The following is a 21,157-nucleotide window of genomic DNA, read 5'->3' on the forward strand; positions in this document are numbered from 1 at the left end:
TCCATAGGATTGTTGGCATCAGCATGTTGCTTACTGACAAGCTAATATATATATTAGTGGTTGGTCCATAGATAAACAATATTCTTGCCCTATTGTTAAATGCTTTCTCCTTCTGAAAGTAGTGTGATGAGAATTGGCTTTGGAACCAAGATTTGAACTCACTTCCTTCCTGTGATACACACTGATGATGCATTTCATGCACAAATCAGTTAATTTCTCAGTGCTCTGGGAAACTGTAAGATTGTAGATTGTAGGCTAAGTGAATGCATATATATGCACAAGATACTGAAAGTTAAGTTTAATAATCCATTCAGCAGGACAGGAATGATGTCACATATACATTATCCCTGGTACTAGAGGGACTGTGACTGGTGGAATGCTTGACTGAGGAGTTCAGAGCTGTATTTGTGTGTCTATATTGTGTCTGGAATCAATATGGTAAAAGATGAACTGGTTCAAGTGGGAAGCAGGGGCAGCCCAAAGCTTCCAGCTGATCATTGGAATTATTGGTCTTTAAAATCAGCTCTATATTTCTAGCCTGGGCATGAGAAGGAGACTCATCCCTATCCTCCTCCAATCCTCCCATTTTTTTTGTGTGTGTGTGCAGAAAGTCTCTCCAATAAAGCAGTGTCCCATGAACACTGACAGTTTAAATGATTTGCCAGCTATATTATGTTAGAGTGAAGATTTGAATCAGAGCTTCCTGGGGCTAAGGACAGATTCATCTGTTTGTACTGTCAAACATAACTGTTTGCTGAACAGAATCCAATTAATCACCAATTTACTAAGTACCAGCAGATGAACCAAAAACAGATTTTTATTTAAAAATTCCAAACCTTATATCTGATATTAATTTAATTTGAGCAGATTTCTTTTTTTGTGATAAATTAAATGATGTATCTGACACATTACCTCTTTATAAAGTTTTATATATATATATATATATATATATATATATATATATATACTTTCATTTTCTTCTCACAATCACCTCATCAGCAAACAGAGGCTCACAAAGGTAGAATAATTTGAACATGATCAAGTACTTGGTAAGTAGCAGAGCCAGTATTAGACTGAAATTAGAATCACCACCCCCTAACTTTTCAAGATCAATGCTGCTTCTGCTACAATTGACTCTCCTCTCCTCTAGGGTACTTCCAGGGAAAATCAGACGGTTCTGTATTTTAGTGTTAGAATTACTTTTAAAATATTTCTTAACATTTTGCCAGTGAAATTATAGACATTAGGAAGGTCCCAGGATTCTGAGATTCATTTGCATAAGATCCTTTCCTTAATGTGCCACTGACTGTTTATTTGCAGAGTCTAAAAAATTAAGTTCTATAATTGCTTCTACTCTAGTAACCTAATTTGGAAGAGGAAAAAAAGGCATGCCACAAAAGTCATATAAGGCCTTTTCAACTGATGCTTTCTAAGAGAGAATAAAAAGTTCAATGACATAGAATTTTCACCTTGGGAATTTGGATTTTTTTCCCCCTGAATGGGTTTGCTCTCCCACTGCTAATGTAGTCAGGTTCTCCCGCAGTTGATCAGATTCTAGGAAGAAAGAATACATATACCCTCTTTCTTTTCCTTGGGATCAGCCTCTAAAAATGGTAAGAAAACATACTGCAATATGAGTCTGAGACATTTTCTTTTTCTTTTTACTTTTTCTGTCATGTTTGTTATTATTCTTTGAATGGTAGTGATAGGAAATACTTTTAAGCATTTCTATTTTTCTTTTAAAATCTGGTAAGGGATCAGGTGTGAAGGGGACAGGAAGAGACTATGGGGGGAATTAAAAACTTTCCCTGCCTCATCAGAAGCGTATATATATATATATATATATATATATATATATATATATATATATATATATATATATATATATATATGGAGATATTCAGTTCTCAAATGTATGAATATATGTGTGTGCATAAGTGCAAATATAAAATAGGTAAAATACAAATGCTTAGAAGGCATTCAAGGCATTGAGCCTCTAAACTGGAGGAAATTCTCTTTGCTACCTAAGAATCAGGGTTTTCAGGGAAGATTCAACTAAAAAAAAGAAAACATTTATCCCAGAACAATTCTACAGCATGAGAGATAAGTAAAGTGGCTACAAAAGCAAACAAAATACTGGGACACCTAGAGCCAAAAATCCAAGTTGGTGTAGCTCTTAGATCTTGTTTGTGAAGCTTCTCAAGAATTCCGAAGGAGCAGTGCTGGGAGTGGAGAAATTATGGTCTTTTTCTAGCTGGGATGAAATGGGGTACAAAAGGGAGATGGGGAAAGAGGAGGCGGGGGAAGAAGCAGGGGAGAGGGAGAGAATGAAGAGCAAGGTGTGTGTGTGTGTGTGTGTGTGTGTGTGTGTGTGTGTGTGTGTGTGTGTGAATGTGTCAGTATGAGGGGGGAGGGAGAGGGAGAGAGACTGAGACGGAGATGAGAGAGAGAGAGAGAGAGAGAGAGAGAGAGAGAGAGAGAGAGAGAGAGAGAGAGAGAGAGAGAGAGAGAGAGAGAGAGAGAGAGAGAGAGAGAGAGAAACAGAGAGATAAAACAGATAGCTAGACAGCCAAACAGAGAGCTATCTTCTGAGCACGCGGGATGCCTTCCTGGAGCAGGTGCTTTTTGCCTCGTGTTCCGCCAGGCAGGAACCATGCGAGTGTGCGCGTGTATGTGTGACTATATGCGTGTGTCTGCTCGCGCCTGTCCGATTCAGCTTTGAGGTGGCAACTGGCAAAGGCTACTGTTGGTTCCACGCCGGGTTTTCCTCCTCTCCCCAACACACACACACACACACACACACACACACACACACACACACACACACACACACACAGTCTCTTTGTGTGTTTTGAATTGGTTCAAAAGATGCTCCGAGAGACTACAGACTCAGCTGGGATGCTCTGCTTGTGGCTACTATTAGGATATGCCCCATAGAGATGTTTGCGGGTTGAGATTGAGACCCAATTGAGCCCGGGGAATATCTTGCTATTCTAACTTCCCCCACCCTTCCTTTCCTTTGGATTGAGGGGTGACGTAGTAGGAGGGTCTGGGGCAGCGCGAATGGGGTCAGCAAAAGAAGGAATGGGACAGCTTTCAGGGAAAGCAGCAGCAGCAGCAGCAGCCGCCTCGCCAGCCGCAGCCGTGGCTGCTGCTGCTTCAAGGAGGAGTTGAGAAAGAAAACAGGAAACGTGGTGGCCGCTTACACACGGCAGCAGCTGATTCATTTCTGCTTGAAAGTGCCTCCCTGAAGTCGCTGAGGCGGCCCGGGAAGGAGGGGCTGGTGTGGGGGGTGGAGAGAGGAGGAGGAGAAGGGAGGGGGGAAGGGGATAGTTGGAGAGGAAAAGGGGAGGTGTAGCCAGCCTCTAGTCTAGAGAAAACTGCAGACCTCTTTCAGGAGGAGGAAGAAGAGGAGAAAAGGGAGCAGAGATTAGTTTTGGGTACCAAGAAGCAAGTTTCTGAAAAACGGAGGACAAACAGCCTTAGCAGCAAAACAGAGCCCCAGCACCTCCCATCCGGCCCGCATGCTAAAATTGGGTTGAATGACTGAGACTTGGTGTCCCCAAGACTGTGTAAAAGGCATTCTGAGAGAAACCCCAACCAGACCCAACCCAACTAAACCAACAAAATAAAAACTATTTACTGGAGTTTCGGAGCCCTCTCTGGACCTGAACTTGGAGGGCGCCAAGCTGGAGAGACTTTGGGGTTCCCTCCTAGAGGCGATTTGCCTCCCCGACAGAGCGTCTTCTCTTCTCCCGGTGCCTGGCTTAACAATATGAAGGAGCAGCATTCATGTGTGGGCACTGGGCATCCGAGCATGGCTGGGTATGGCAGGATGGCCCCTTTGGAGATGGCTGGTAGTCCCGTGAAGCGCTTCAGAACTGAGTACCCCTTTCCCTATCTCTTCGCAGAGGAGGCTTACCAGAAACTGGCCAGCGAGACCCTGGAGGAACTGGACTGGTGCCTGGACCAGCTAGAGACCCTGCAGACCAGGCATTCCGTCAGTGAAATGGCATCAAACAAGGTAAGCGATAACCCTCTGTTTTGCCAACCTTTGGTGCCACAAAAAGTGGCCACGATTCTTGCATCCCTTTTCCTCTCCATTATTCCTGTCCATTTTCATACAGGTTAAAATGTTCCCTCTCATCCAGCCTTTCGCATCTGTATGGAGCTAAAATGTCTTTTTAGCAGTAGTTCAACTCTCTTGGAGAGTTTCCCAAGCTCACTTTCCCCTTCTTTTCTTCTTCCCCCTCCCCATCAGTCTGTTAAGATAAACCATCTTGCAAAGGCATCTTTGATATTGATTAATTACATCACCCTCAGGTCTCATTGGATGGCCTGTTTTATTGTTTCCAAGTAACAGTTGCCTTCTGCTACTTGAGCCAGCACTGTCATTTGGCCCATAGATGCAAAGTTTAATATGTAAAGGGGTTTTTGTCACTCTCTATGAGGGTTAGTGCCTGAATTTCTTTTCTTTTTCTGTAGAGCAGTTTTCACATCATTCATTGAATTGAAAAAACAACAAATTTCCAAACTGATGAGATATTTGTCAGAAACTGGGGATGGTGGGGAAGGGGCAAGGGGGGCATAGTGTACATTTATTAGTGTACAGATTCAGATGGAACGTTGCTCATAAGAACATATTGCCTAGCTATAAGAAATCAAGTAATCAACTTGGTATAAAAAGAAATTTAGAAAGCTTGGTGCAAAATAAGATTTAATTTCTTGGATTATTTAATAATAATCATGTATTTGATTAAATTTGGGAGGCCACTTGCACAGGATGATTGTATATCTTAAAAACATGTTTGCTAATGGAGTTAATGGTTGTGAAGTAATCCATTAGAGGCAAGTTTATGAGAGACTGATAAAAAATATAGGTTCATGTTTGGTCTTTAGTTATAAGAAGCTAGAATCAGTTTTATGTCATGTCCTTTGTGAATATTTGGCCGAGGAAGAAGGCAAAGGAGGTATGCACATGTTGGATGCAGATGGTTAAGAGATTTAGCCAATAAGTACTAGTCATTATTTGGAAATTTGATTTGTAAGTTCCTTTAAGAATTCTATAAAGCATAGTTACCCTGTAAAGAAAGTTTAAGTTATTTTGACCTGGTTATAAAGTATATCATAGTTTTTATGAACCATGCATATATTCTCTTCCTCTCACATATGATCTTTTATCCTCCCCCCAATCCGCACATTGCTTTATTTATTACAATACCCTGGCAGTAACTGGATTTTTATCTTGTAACCTTTTTCTCTTAGCTGGTAGCAATTGGTTCTTCAGGTACAATGGCCAATGAAAAGCAGTTAAAATTAAATGGTCTTTTTTTTTTTTTTATAATCGGGTTTCTATAACATTCAAATCTACATATGACAGTGATTTTAAAACCTTTATTCTTTTAAAGTTTGACCACCATTTCTAAATTTACTAGTATTCTGCATCAAAATGAATCTGTCCTTCCCATGACCATGGCACTATCTTTGCCCAACTGATCAAGTTTAACTCCATGCAGTATCATTGAGGTATTCCTGTTCTCATATAGTTATGACTCCTTGTTTATACTGTGTCATATAACAGAAAATCTAGACTTTCAGGATTATTAGGAGATATTTCAAGAATGATATAGCATTCCTCTTTCATTTTTAAAAATAGCCATTCACTTACTGTTTAAGCAAAAGAAACCTGATTGGCCAGATGGCTCTTCATTGAAAATCCATAGCATTAATCCTGTGACTTTACCAGGATAACTCTACTATGAATTTTAAAAGTCCTATCACTGCTAATACTGTAAATGTTAAGTTGTAACTTGATTCAACTGTTTGGGATGGAAAGAGATGCTTGTTAGATTTTTATTTGTTTAAAAATCTTTAACCCTTTAAGGCCATCAGATAAAACAGTAGGCCTTCAAATTAATGTTAAAGAGAAGTCACTGTTTTAAGATTTGAAGCTAGATTTGTTTTGTGGAAGCTAGCCTCAGATAGTTTCATAGCTCCATAAGCCTTTGGATAGGCTCTTAATATAGTAAGTAAAGATTTCTTGTGCCTTGAAATTGAGACAACTGTCTTGTGAATGAAAGGTCAACTTTAAATAATTCTAATGGACCAATCTCTATTTTAAATTTATATTTTACATATAGATTTTTGACTGTACTCATCCTATGCTAATGATCCTGATTAAACTTGTTTTTTTTTAATGTTTCAGTTATTATATTTGTAGCTACAAAAAGATCATTTGATTTTACATAGCTCTGCTAGAAAGCACTAATTTTTTTTTTTTTATTATGCGTATTGAAATAAAAGATACTTGAAAAACTAGGATACAAGTAAAACATGTAACCTAAAATCAAATTGGCCCAACTTATGTGAAGGTCAGCAAGAGTGATACTTTACCTTAAACCTGACATGGAAATTTATACAGTATTTGAGTGCCACATCAACCTATTTTGTTTGATGTTATCAAATATGAATGACTTTGAAACTTAAATATTTGTTATCTAAACATCCTAATACACACACATATATATACATACATATATGTATGCATATATATATACATGTTTATATGTATTTCTTTTTCCATATGTCATCTTTGTGTTTTTGGAAGAGATTATATAGTCTTGAATCAATTTTATGTGATTTTGAGAATTTTTATTTTCTCTTAATGTTTGGAAAAAAATATATATATATGAAAGAATCATTCTAGTGTTCTATAAAGACAATAATAAAAGCCTAAATAAGATTAATAAATAGACTTTGGTGGTAGATCAAAAAATATTCATTATGGAAATAGAGTTGTACTTTAGACTTGAGGAGCAGGAAGAGTTAATTATTTACAATAAAATACTTGTAAAATACTTGAATTAAAAATAGTATCATTTGTACCTAAAAGGGAACTAAACTTATTAGCAGTTTTTAATATTGTCTTTTAGAAGAAATAATGAATTGTTTCTTAGAACAACTTTATACTGATAAATGTAGTTAGGGCCTCAGACACTAGAGATATGACTTTGGGCAAGTCAAGTAATCTTGCTTGCCTCACCAAGCTCCAGCTTCCTCTTCCCCCAGTAAATAAACAAATGAATGAATAAACAAATAAACAAACAAATGCAGTTTGAGAAATTGAAACAGGGAAGTGAATTGCTTTCCCTCTCCTCTCCCAACTTGTATACCTTCTCTTCTTCTTTCTCAGTCCCACCTTCCCCTCAGAACCAACCTTGAGGCAAGACTACCAAAGCAAAATAGGCAAGTGATTCTAGACCTTTGATTCAGATCCATTTGAACAATTACTTATATCACTTTTAAGCCCATAAACAAATTTAATCTGTCAGAGATAATTTGTACAAGTTTGCATTTTGACCAAGCTCGATTTGGAAGCCTAGTTAAATAAGGAATTTGGATCTTTTGCATATCTCCGTGGCTAATTTAAACATTTAAATTTCATGTTTTGAAATTGTAGATTAGTAAATGCCTAAATTTGCTGCTGATCAGTTGTATCTTACTCTTCATGACTCCACTTGGTATTACTGGAGCAGTTTGCCATTTCTTTCTCTAGCTCAGTTTACAGATGAAGAAACTGAGGCAAACAGAATTAAGGGATTTGCCCAGGACCACATAGTTAATCAGTATCTGGGGCTGCATTTGAACTCAGGTCTTCCAATTCCAGTCTGGTACTCTATCCACTACACCATCTAGCTGTCTAAATGCCTAAATAATCTTTATATTTGCCAGCTTTTATTTGTGTAATATAGACACACTCATTGTCAAAATCTTATATGGGATTCCAACAATTACACAAATTATTCTAAATTGGTATTGAGTCTTTTTCCCCCAAGTAAATAGCTCTCAAATAACTATCAAAGAGAATTTAGATCAATTCATTATTCATTATTTTACTTGAAAGCTGAGATTAGTCTTCTCGAACTTTCTGTGATCTTGGGAAAGTTACCTAAACTCAACCTCAAGTTTCTTTAAATGAGAGAGTTGCCATAATTATATTCTACATCCTATGGGATAGGTATGTGGTCCTCTGGTCCTAAAGATACTTCAGGATTTCAGGGATGTCCAAGCATGGCTCATTGCTCGCACACAAATTTCAACCATAAGAGACCTTCGTAAGTTGCTGTAGCTGAAAAGGATTTCTCTCCTGGTAAAGATCCAGACTTGTAATGATTTTTGCCTTTCTAGACTTAGCTAAGGCAGTTCTTAGAGTCTGTCATCAACTTCTTCTTGACTCCTTTCCAGCTTGTTCAGACCTGCCAGAGCTTGTACTTATCCATAGCCTTTAAAGAAGAGACACCTGCATGCCACAATAAGGCATCAACATAGATTTTTAGTGTAGATTCAAGAGGAAAGTGCTCTTTCCTTCTTTTCTTTTTTCTCCTTTCCCTTATCTGTACAATTTCTTTTGAATTCCTGAATTTTGCTTGTTCTTTCAAACAAACAATAGAAATGTCCTTTCCTTTGTCAATGATTTGTGATTGTGTTGGGATTGCATTGTAGTGATGGACATTGTAACTCTTTGTGCCGGTTGTTTTCATTAGTTGCTTTAGCTAGAAAAACAATTCACTCCCTGGTAATCACCTGTCTGTCATTGAGCATCTTTTTGGTGTGGAGGTGAGCCTGGATTTTTGGAGGCAAGTTCTGGAAAGATTATGAAGAATTGCATATTGGAAGATCAGCTAATTCCCAAAAGACTTATTTTCCTTTCTTATTAAAAATAAATTGAAGTGAATAGATGGAATTTTGTTTGGAGGAACTAAGTATGTATAGAATCTGGATAACTATTATTAAACTAATAAACTTTTATCTTTCAATAACGTGGAATATATTTGGCTCAGCCATCAAAGATATTTGTGATAATGTACTAACTATTGATTAGGAAAGTGAAATCACTTGGAGTCCTGAAAAGCAGCAGGCTGCCCTCAGAATGGATTTTGTTCCTGGTTTCAGTATTCTTTTAGGTCAGTTTATAGCCTGGGTAAAGCCACAAACAAGGTTCGCACACTGCAAGTTAAAAGGCAGTTTTGAAGTTAGGATTTCAGTCATCCTTTACAAAGAGACATGCAAAAATATTCCTTCTTATTTCCAAGTTTTGGGGAAATTAACCATTAGGGATAGTTTTTCAAATATGGCCATTCCTTATTTATGATTAAAAAAAAAAAAATACACCACACCGTTTGTATTGCTAGTAGTTGAGACTTAAGACGTTTTTTCTCAGTGTGAAGTTACTATTTGCTCCCCCTGCTGTTTTATAATAAGCAATGCATAACATACATTAGAGCTTTCTTTCTGGAAAGGGATTATACATAAGCTTTTTAAGGCAAGTTTGGGGATCCCTACACCTTAGTGACCTTTCAGCTACAATGGTAGTACTCTTTCCTCCCTCCCTCAGGAAATATTATACCTCAGGAAATTATATCTATCTGACTGTGGGTTCTTGAGAGTGAATCAACCAATCAAGTTCTTCTGAAATGTGTATTAGCAATTCCCAATCCTTTTAAAAATATATATTTTTTATTTTCAAAATATACACAAAGATAGATTTCAACATTCACCCTTGAGAAACCTTGTATTTCAAATTTTTCTCCTTCCCTTACCCCCCCCACCTCTCCTAGGCAACAACTAATCCAATATAGGTTAAACAAGTGCAGTTCTTCTATATATATTTCCATTTCTCATGCTGCATAAGAAAAATCAGATCAAAAATTTAAAAATGAGGAAAAAAAAGGAAAGCAAACAATAAAAGTGAAAATACCATGTTGTGATCCACTTTCAGTCTTCATGGTGCTTCCTCTGGATGCAAATGGCTCTCTCCATCACAAGTCTATTGAAATTGTTCTGAATCACTCACTGTTGAAAAGAGCCATGACCATCTTAGTTGATTATCACATAATTTTATTGTTGTGATAGAAAATGTTTTTTTGGTTTTACTTACTTCACTCAGCATCAGCTCATGTAAGACTCTCCAGGCCTTTCTGAAATCATCCTGCTGATCATATCTTACAGAACAATAATATTCCATAACATTCATATACCACAATTTATGCAGCCATTCTCCAATTTATGGTCATCCATTCAGTTTCCAGTTCCTTGCCACCACACAAAAGCCTGCCACAAACATCTTTACATATCTCAATACTTTTCACTTTTTTACAATCTCTTTGGGATATAGGTCTAGTAGAGACACTGCTGGATCAAAGGGTATGCATAGTTTGATAACTCTTTGGGCATAATTCCAGATTGCTCTCCAGAAGGGTTGGATCAGTTCACAACTCCACCAGCAAAGCATTAATGTCCCAGTTTTCTCACATCCCCTCCAACATTTGTCATTATATTTTTCCTGTCATCTTAGCCAATCTGAGAGGTGTGAAGTGGTATCTCAGAGTTGTCTTAATTTGCATTTCTCTGATCAATAGTGATTTAGAGCATTTTTTCATATAACTAGAAATGGCTTTCTTCATTTGAAAATTGTTTATATCCTTTGACCACTTAACCATTGGAGAAAACTTGTATTTTTATAAATTTGAGTCAACTCTCTAAATAGAAATGAGGCCTTTATCAGAGTCCTTGGATATAAAAAAAATTTCCCTAGTTTTCTCTTTCCCTTCTAATCTTGTCTACATTAGTTTCATTTGTGCAAAACCTTTTTAAATTTAATATAATTAAAATTATCAATTTTGTCTTTCATAATGTACTCAAGTTCTTCTTTGCCCATAAATTCTTTCCTTCTCCACAGAATTTGCTTATATTATTCTTTATATTTAAATCATGAATATCTTGATGTAGAGTGGTAGCTGTTGATCAATACCTACTTTCTGCCAGACTATTTTCCAATTTTCCCAGCATTTTTTTTTATATATTGAGTTCTTATCCCAGAAGCTGGGGTCTTTGGGTTGATCAAACATCATAGTCATAGACTATCGTGTCTTGCGAACCTAACCTATTCCCCTGATCAACTACTTTTATTTCTTCATCAGTGCCAAATGTTTTGATGACCACTACTTTATAATATAGTTTTAGATCTGGTACATCTAGACCAGATTTTTGGATTTATTTTTATTTGCATTTCTTTTCATTAATTCCCTTGAAATTCCTGACCTTTTATTCTTCCAGATGAACTTTGTTATTATTTTTTCTAACTCTGTAAAGTAATTTCTTAGAAGCTTGATTGGTATGGCACTGTATAAGTAGATTAATTTAGATAGAATTATCATTCTTATTATATTAGCTTGGTCTACCCATGATCACTTGTTATTCTTCCAATTATTTAGATCTGACTTTGTGTAGAAACTTTTGTGATTGTGTAATTCATCACCTTTTCAAAAGTCATATCCATTGCTTGATGAAATGCTGTTGACTCCTCTATTAAAAGTAATATTTGATTATTTAATATTTTAAATAACATAAATTAAAATAATTACATTCTAGTAAGGTTTTTTGTTTGTTTCAGAATTTAGTAATACCCTTTGACATATCCTACTCTGGATTAACTTAATCAGTTTAATAACCATTACTTTTTAAAAGTCTAAAAATGCTTTCATCTTTTCTTCAAAATTAAGTAATAAAGCCCATAATAAAGCCCATTATTACACAGTCTTTTACTATGGAAACTTAATACAGTTTCTCTGAATGATAAAAGCTCCTGATTTTAACTTATTTATAACTAAAGAAAAAAGTTCTTCCTCAGTTATATTGCTCATGAATTTAGCTACACTTTCAGGAGTTGATAACCATGATCTAACATATCACACATTGTAATTGAAGTATCTAATTTTATGATTCTGAAGGCTGATTGAGTATTATCAGGGAGATTGAATCCACTTTTTAAATGATAGTGTCTTTATACTTTAACATAAACTTAGTAATCATAGGGGGAAAAGGACCCTCTATTGGAGAGTAGTACTTTTTTTGGTTAAGAGCAGCATGCTTTGGTTAAGGGCGATATGCCTTAATTTAATAGCTAACTCCTTTTTTTATTACATTTTTCCAAAGTGCAAGGCCAGGCCAAGATAAAATAGCATCCTTTCCTATAATGTAGTGATGGATTAAATTAACCTGTTTCCAATTAGAGTAAAGGATGGATAATACTTTCATCCAATTTTAAAGGATTTAAATGTCAGTCCCTTAGATTTTAGCTATTACTTAAAATGAAATGATATGCTGGACACGAAATATTGAAAAAGGATTCTGTTAAAACCATAACTTTCAGCTCTATTATGCAACGTACTGGATTTGAAAGCTACTTTTCAGCAGCAAATAGCTGTTGGTTAAATCTGCAGATCTCTGTGGTTTATGATATGAAGGCATTTCTTATATAATAGTTGGCAGCAGCATCACAGTTGGCCAGTGGATGTGATCATTTAATTGATTCCAACTTATTCTCTGATCTTTCTAGGAAATATAGAGATGGGTGAGCTTTTTGTTTTAGAACTCATGCCAGTTTTGACAGAAAAGTCACAAATATAAAAAATGGGAGCTGCTTTCATTCTCCTGAAAAGAAGGCAAATCTTACTCTTGTTTTTGGAAAGAAACAAAAAGTTTTGATGCATCCAATCCTAAATAAATTGAATTAAATCATTAGTTTATATGATAATTTCTTCCTCAGGTTAGCTTTGAATGTGTTGAGTTTGAGATACTGTCAGGGCTGACATCCAAATACTAGATATATTAGCCTTAAAAATCATGCTGCTTTTCATTGTTGCTTCTTTAATTGTGCATTCCATTTTTTTAAAGGATTAATAAGGGGTTTTGCCAGTTAACCATTAATACTAGCAGTAGCTTCAGTCTAGTTTAGAATTTACAGTGACTATTCATGTCCACACTTGGGAGTATTTTAAATCAGAAAATCTGTATGCTGTCTGATACTGAATGTGTTGCAAGAAAAAAAGGTTTTCCTTCTTCCAGAATAGCAGTTTGTCAAAAGAAAAAAAAAAGAATAAATCTTTATTAATGTAATAATTTAGGCTTTCTCGAGGTAATTAGCAGTAAGATTGCTCTTACTAAAAGATATAGTTGTAAAGTTCTTATTTTCGCCATCTATCTTCTTCCTATGTCAACAGTGCGTGTGGCTAATTCTTCAGCAGAGTTTGAACTATGACGTAACATAGTTTGATGATGTCAGAACCAGGATTATACTAATTCCCAGTTCATTGTCCTTTAAACTCTAGAAACTTACTTTAGTCTGTACATGAATATTTCATAATAGATCTCTTGTCTACTTAGCTATGGTGTGGGTGATCTGGACACAGGGACATTTTTAACTTCAGTGAAAAACAATAAAATCTTATTGGGAAAAAAAATGCATTCTAGGGAAATGTTAAACCTGAATGATAACACAAACAGATATAGAGAAATTCAGATGAATAACTGGCTTGGAGCAGGAAAAGAGGTGAATTGTTTTTGTTTTTTAAAGATTAGCTTTAAACATGCTGAGTTTAAGATGCTGGCAGGGCTGACTTCCAAATAGAGCTGTATTAAAGATAGTTGAAAATGCAGCTATTGAGTTTTCAGGAAAGTGAGAGATTAGAGATAATAAGGAAAAGAGAGATACACGAGACTCTGCTAAGGAGAAAGAATTCAGAGGTTAAAAAGGTAAGGAGTCCATTTAGAATAATGAAATGTGAGGAAAACCAGTTGAAGAGAGCACATTGGTTACTATTGTCAGATATTACTGAGGTATCTTGGAGGATTAAAAAGAATCTTTAGATTTGGCAATTAGGAATTTATTGATAACCCAGAGAACAGTTTTAATTGAATGTACAAAAGAAGCCACTTTTCTTTTTTTTAAATTTTATTTATTTATAATTTTTTCCACAGTATATATGCATGAGTAATTTTTTAAATAATATTGTCCCTTGTATTCATTTTTCCAAATTATCCCCTCCCTCCCTCTACTCCCTCCCCTTGATGACAGGCAATCCCATACATTTTACATACAATATAACCTAGATACAATATATGTGTGTAAATACCATTTTCTTGTTGCATGTTAAGTATTAGATTCCGAAGGTATAAGTAACCTGGGTAGATAGACAGCAGTGCTAACAATTTACATTCACTTCCCAGTGTTCCTTCTCTGGATGTAGTTGTTTCTGTCCATCATCGATCAACTGGAAGTGAGTTGGATCTTCTTTATGTTGAAGATATCCACTTCCATCAGAATACATCTTCATACAACATTGAAGTGAACAGCGATCTTCTGGTTCTATTCATTTCACTTAGCATCAGTTGATATAAGTCTCTCCAATCCTCTCTATTCCTCCTGCTGGTCATTTCTTACAGAGCAGTAATATTCCATAACAAAAGAAGCCACTTTTCAAGTAGAAAGAGAATTAACTTGGGCACTGGAAGGTTAAATAATTGATTTGCTAAGTCACATAGCCAGTATGTCAGAGTTGAAATTTGAATCCATGTTTTCCCTCCTTAGCAGCTAGTTCTCTATTCATTTAGGCCATCACTACTAATCATGTTGTTCTGGCCATCTTTCTACAACTATAACTTGAAGAATAGATGGCCATATGCATTGATAGACAAAATTCCTCATTGAGAAGTCCTTCACCAATGAAATAAAAGATCTAATATAAAAATAGTGGGCTATGATGAAGTTAAATCAGGGGACGCAGATCCTTCTTGGAAGTTTAGTGATAAAAGGAAGGAGAAATGTGGGCAGTATTTCAAGGAAGGAACTACTATTGATAGAAATGTGTTAGTTAAAGAAAAAGGAAACTTAAGTATACATTTATAGAGGAATTTCTCTCCAGTAGAGAGAAAAAGAATAAAAGTGTGAGGGAAAACACAGCTTGAAACTTAGCCATGGCACTTTCTCACATACAGGAGAGAAGGAATGAAATTTATTAAGATATAAATAAATGCTAATGTGAATAGCAGAGAAATTTAGGGATCTACCAATAGAAGAGGAAGGGATATTCTTTATTTAGATTGGAGGTGAAGTTGTTATGAGTTAAGAGAATAGAACAAGTGCTAGATTTTTATGCATTGGGGAAACACTGGAAGCTTTCCTAATAAATGCAGGAATAAAGCAAGGAAGCCCCTTTTTTCTTATTGTTATTTGATAAAATCCTGGAAATACTATCAATCTTAATAAGAAAAGAAAAAAGAAATTTTCTTTTTTATAAAGATAAGCAAAGAGAAAACAAAACTACACTGTTCACATGGACATGACAGTTTATTTAGAAAATCCTAGATAATGCTCAAAGAAACTAATTTCAGACAAGTCCCATGAAATAACTGATTAGAAAAGAAATCTAGAAAAAAAATAGAATTTCTGTGAAACAGTATTCAAATCCACAAGGGAATGATAGAAAGCAAAGTTCTGTTCACATTGATCATGATAGAAAAATTTTATGTAAAGACCAAAGATGAAAGGAAAATTATCAGTTCAAATTTCTGAATCTTATTAGATTTTCTACAATCATCTCTAGAGCTAAACATTTTTGATGAGATTTCCTAAAGAGGATGCACTGTCATCTTCCTTGCTTTTACTTCAGTGGAGTTAGCTGGATATTTGCATCTGCTCTGCAGCTATACTTTCATATATGTTACCTTCCCCATGAGAATGTGAGCTTCTTGAGATCTTTTTTTTTTATTTGTTTCCAATTAACAAACATTTATTTTCTCTCCTTTTCACCTTTACCCCATCATGAGAAAGGGAAGGAAAACCCTAGTAACAAATGTCAAGCAAAACAAAATTGACAATGTTAAATATATATATATATATATATTTACTTTACAATTTAAGTGAGTCCATCATCTTCCTATTAGGAGGTGGATAGCATTCTTTATCATTGGGCTTCTGGATTTGTGGTTGATCATTGCACTGATCAGAAGTCTTAAGTCTTTGAAAGTTGTCTTTTCACTTTTGTGAACTTCTAATTCTGCTCACTTTATTCTGCATCAAATCATACATATTTCCACAAGCTTCTTAGAACTCATTCCCTTTGTAATTACTTCCAGTAATATAGAATTCTAGTCTATTAATTATTTAATTCAAATTAATTCAGTTAAAATTAATTTAATTAAGTATAATTTGCTTAGCCATTTCCCAAACAGTGGAAATCCCCCTTCATTAGATCTTTGCCACTACAAAAAACTAATATAAATATTTTTGGCCTATATGTTTTGCATCTCTTGTATTTTGGAAAATCCTTTTTTACCTTTCTAAGGTATAGGCCCTAGTATTAGTATCATCATATCAAAGTTTTCCAGAATTGTTAGACTACTTCACGACTCCACCAGCAGTATATTAAAGGTATTTCTACAGCTCCTTAAACATTTATAATTTTCCTTTTTTTCCCTATCTATTTTATCTGTGAGGTAAAACTGCAAGGCTATTTTAATTTGCATTTCTTTAAGTATTAAAAAAGATTGGAGCATTGCTTAATATGGCTATTGATAACTTGAAATTTTTCTTGGAGAACTTTGTATTCATATTCTTTGAACATTTGTCAATTGAAGAGTACTTAATAGAGCCTTATACATTTGAATTTGTTCCTTATTTATCTTGGAAATTAGAGGTTTTTCTGAGAAATTTACATCAAAAAATTTTCCTAGCTCACTCTCTTTTTATTTTACTTCCATTAATATTTTTTCTGCAAAATCTTTTTAATAATATATAATCAAAATTATTCATTTTATGTTCTTTAATATTTTTATCCCTTGTCTAGTCATAAACTATTCCTCTATCCATAGATTCAAAATGCAATTTCTTCCTTGCTTCTTTAATTTGCTTATGATGTAATAAAATCTTGCTTTTCTATTTGTAAACCACCACCTCACCCACCAATTTAGAACAGTGTTATATAAATCACAAAAGAAGCATAAAAATTTTACTTTTTCATTCATTCATTCATTTATAATTTGCTGGAATATCAAGATTATGTGATAGATTTAGTGTTATCATTTATATTTTTAAAAAACACAGAATTTTTAGGGAAGTTATTTCTATGTATCTTTAGGACATTTCTCTTTATTTCTTGAACAAAATTTTTTCATCTAAAGTCTAGGTAGGTTCAATCTGCAAATACAATATACCTATTTTGTGATGGGTATTCTGCTAGATTTTGTGGACTTAAAAACAAAAATGAAATAGTCCCTGGCCTCAAGGAGTTTGCCTTCTGTCAAGGAAACAGCCTATATGCACTGAAATATAAATAAAATAGATAGGAGATAATTTAAGCTGCTAAGTGCTAACAACTAATAGGGATAATGGGAAGGAAATACATTCTGGGCATGGGAAAAAGAGTAGTGCATAATGCTTTTCCAAAACCTAAGATTTCAGATTTTTTTTTAAATGGCAGAACCATTATTGGTTATCACATTAGTTTCAAATGCTCTGGAAATATTAGTGTAGTAGAGCCTTTAAAATGTTATTTAATTTTGGTTGGTTAAATTTTATTCAGTAATATTCAACTTTAGTAGAGAGGATCAGTTCTCTTTGTTATATACAATTTGAACCTATGAAATCAGTGTGGTCATCTGATTTTTTCTTTCTTTCATTTTTTTGAGATAATGACTGAGCTGAATTGAATAGATTTGTTTCTACCTTTATACCTGCATTAGCATCTGGAGCTAAATAAGTATTCTTTGAAATGAACTCAGTTGAATTACATTTGAGAAATTTTTTACAGTAGTGTTCTGGGTCCCATAACCTTTCCCATTTTCTTCTGTTTCTGTGTTGAGGAAGAAATATGCTTTTGGGGACATGCAGGGAAGGGAGATATGAAATGAGACAGATCCCATTCAACAGAAAAGCTACACTTTTATATACTACATAAATCAAATGCTAGAAAATAAGATGTCAGTTTTAAAGTATTATTTTCTTAATTATGCTAGTCATCAACTACTTTCGATATGAGTTGATTAGGTTAATAAAGCCTCAGCTAATGCTGAATTGCATTCCAAATATTATAATCTGGATTTGCTAAGACATAGAAGACCTTTCTTGGTTTACAAAGATCTTCACACCATAGAATCTCACTTCATTGTGTTTTTTTTTTTAATTAAGAATAAAAATACATTCTGGCTCTTGGAAGGACTTCATGTGGCACATACTTCGATAAGTATCTTTTGAGTCTCCTTTTTGATTAGGTTCAAACAAGAAGTTTATAAGAAAGATGCAAGAAATACGCAGCTCATTCTGTGCCCATGGTGGTAAATAAAAATTACTTGCCAAACCTTATATCTCAATTTCTAAGATATATGTATTACTGAGCTAAAATAAAAATTTGAGTATATGTTGTTAATTCAGGTTTTTTTAACTGAACATGATTTACTCAAACTAAAAATAACATATCAGATCAAGAGAATGTCCATAGCAACCAAGTGGAGATAAGGCTGCCTTTTTGGAGTAAATGCAGGGTATTATATATCTCCTAGAACACTACAGAGATCTAGCTGTTCGTTTAGGCTATTTTCCATGTATTCAGTAGTGTTTTGGTACACATTTAGAAGACAGTTTGCAAAAAACTAAAAACATTATCTTCAAGTTGTCTGCTCTTTGAGTATACTATATTTTCCTCCTACTTTGTCAATCAATCCTTGCCTACCCATATATGTCCCCAACCTTTTTTTTTTTAAAAGAAATGTCAGATTTGATTTTTTTCAGAAAAATTACAAATTAGAAAAATCCTGCATATTGAAGTTTTATAATATTTCTAGCCATATTAGGTTTAATTTTAAAAAATAATAAATAAAAAAAAAACCTTAACCAAAAAGGCACTTAAGCTTTGAATCTTAGGCAACTTCTTAGAATTTATTGAATAAGGGACAGTTGGGTCTGCACTGGTGGAATCCCACACTAGGAAATCACACAGCCTTTACATTTTTTCCTTTCAAAAATATGCTTGAGAAGTCATTTATTACAGCTGACATAAAAGCTACAGAAATGGGAGGAAAAAACCTTTCCTTCAAATAATATACAGGGAATGTTTCTGTTATGGATCCTATTGTTTTAAAGAGCATTGTAAATCTTTAGGTTGGTATGACATATAAATATGTATAGTGAAGGAAGAGATGGAAGAACTAGAGAAATCTCTGTTTGAATTTTAAAAGTACAAAATCAATAATAATAGTAACTTCAGCAAAATTCATTTCATCAAAGGGATTCTGTGCATATTAGGTATGTATTTTGTAAGACAAAGATTCATATTTTGATTTGCATTTGTTCATATGGTACACTGGACTTTGAAATAACCCTAATTGGGCTGGACTACTAGTTTGCCTGCTGGAGTGAACCACATAGTGGGAAAATAGTGTCTGAAAATAGGGGCTGAAAAGGCAGATTGAGAGGGCAATAAGTGCTGGGCTGGATACCTAGTATTAGGGTTTTGAGGAGGAAAGGATTAATTTCAAGGAGGAAATTAAATAACTCATTGAATAGCTAAAATATTTTTAAGGGTTAATTGTGGAATTGATTTTGGGAAATGAGGAAGAACAAGTAGCATGATATTAAAAGAAAGGAGGCAGCAGGTCTACCTTGAAGAGGCATTGCCCCAGGGATCTTAGAGACATGAACATATGTGCATATTCAGATGAAATCTAAAATGAAAATGAAAAGTAGTCCTAAAAAGGAAAAATTGGAGATTGAGTATTATATTAGTAATTGAGGAGTTTGAGTTTAAGGAATGAAATTCTTTTCAAGACTCTTTTTTAGACTCCAAGGACAGGGCTAATTCTACCCATTTCACCACCTAGCTGCTTCACCAAAACCATTAGTCATATGCAACTAGAATCTGAAACTATAAGCCTAGGTGAAACACTTTGTATGTGCCTTTGAAATGCTCATCACTAGGCATGATGATTTATGGGATTATGTAATTGAAATCCTGTGTACATGATTGAGTTTGTCTTTGTGTGAGCTGGACATTCATTCTGTGACTACACTTTCTTATTTTCATTATCACTAAATATTCAATCATAATAATAGTCTTAAATTTTAATTTTAAATTGTTAAATTTAATTTTAATTTTTAAAATTAATTTTTAAATTTAAAATTAAAAAATAGTCTTTTTCAAATTATGTGAATATATCCAAGGAAGAAAACTTTTTAAAAAGGATTTGATGCTTTGCTTATGTGTTTTTTACTAAAAAAAAAAAGTTTTAAAAACACATGCAATTATTCCTGAAAGGAGTTTTGCTTTTTTTCTTATGATATAAAAAATGTGACTCCTGATTGTGAAATATTAATCATAGTTATATAATGTAGCATTCTTCTTGAGGGCAAAGGAAACAAGAATCAAAAAATAGATCCATCCCTCTTTCCTCTCCCCAATTGATGGATGCCTGAGAAGTAGGAAAATGGACCCTTGAATCTATCCCGGATTTACTGTCTCTCATGGTTGGGCGTATTGGCTGAGCAAAAGAAGAAATTTCCCAGGGCTGTAGTTTGTTTTAGGACAGAGAGATGAACCCCTTTTAACACTGATTATAGTGGAGACAAAGTACTTTATATTATTTAATGCAATGTTAAGCAGAATATTTTTTTTCTACTTTAGTAACATCAGAATGAATAGATTCCTGAGATTCTTGAGGTTGATTAGCAATTACCTTGAACTTTTAATTTTCCTCAGTGACTAAAAATCTGTGATAGTTGGAATCCAACAAGATACATTAGCAGGAAACGGGAACTTGAGATCAATATTTCACTTTAGAACAGATAAAATGTTTTGCTTAGGTGTATCCTGGCTGCCTTAATTGATGTCCTTCCTCTCTTCTGTTTGATCTTTTTTGGTGTTTTCATTCTGTTGGAGATATTAAAACCTAGGACTTTTAATGCTTTCCTATAGAGATAACCACCTTCAGCCTTTTGTTTAGTCAAGCAATTATAGTAGCTAAATAGTGTATGTGTGTGTGTGTGTATGTATAGTTGTAGTAAGAGGTGGTAGTAGTAGTAGTAGTAGTAGTAGTAGTAGTAGTAGTAGTAGTAGTAGTAGTAGTGAAAGAAGAAGAAGGAAGAAAGGAGGAGAAAGAAGAAAGGAGGATAAAAGAAGAAAGAAAGAAGAAAGAAGAGGAAGAAGTTGAAGAAAAAATGATGATGATGATGATGATGATGATGATGATGATGATGATGATGATGATGATAGAGCTCTGGGATGATAGTCAAGACTTGATTTTGAATCCTGCCTTAGACACTAGCTCT

General features: G+C 34.4%; 1 protein-coding gene across 16 annotated transcripts in view; it reads left to right on the plus strand.

Annotated features, from left to right (window-relative positions):
- PDE4D (phosphodiesterase 4D) overlaps window positions 1-21,157 on the plus strand; it is a 1,915,283-nt gene that overhangs the window by 1,845,473 nt on the left and 48,653 nt on the right. For 15 of the 16 annotated variants that reach the window (XM_074282453.1, XM_074282452.1, XM_074282451.1 and 12 more), the window contains one exon: window positions 3,912-4,024. In XM_074282453.1, the coding sequence (XP_074138554.1) occupies window positions 3,912-4,024 (113 nt within the window). Of the gene's footprint in view, window positions 1-2,714; window positions 3,826-3,911; window positions 4,025-21,157 lie in introns of those variants that run through there. The other variant, XM_074282464.1, reaches the window with a different exon arrangement.

This window comes from Sminthopsis crassicaudata, chromosome 1 (assembly GCF_048593235.1).
Source record: "Sminthopsis crassicaudata isolate SCR6 chromosome 1, ASM4859323v1, whole genome shotgun sequence".
Classification (NCBI taxonomy): domain Eukaryota; kingdom Metazoa; phylum Chordata; class Mammalia; order Dasyuromorphia; family Dasyuridae; genus Sminthopsis; species Sminthopsis crassicaudata.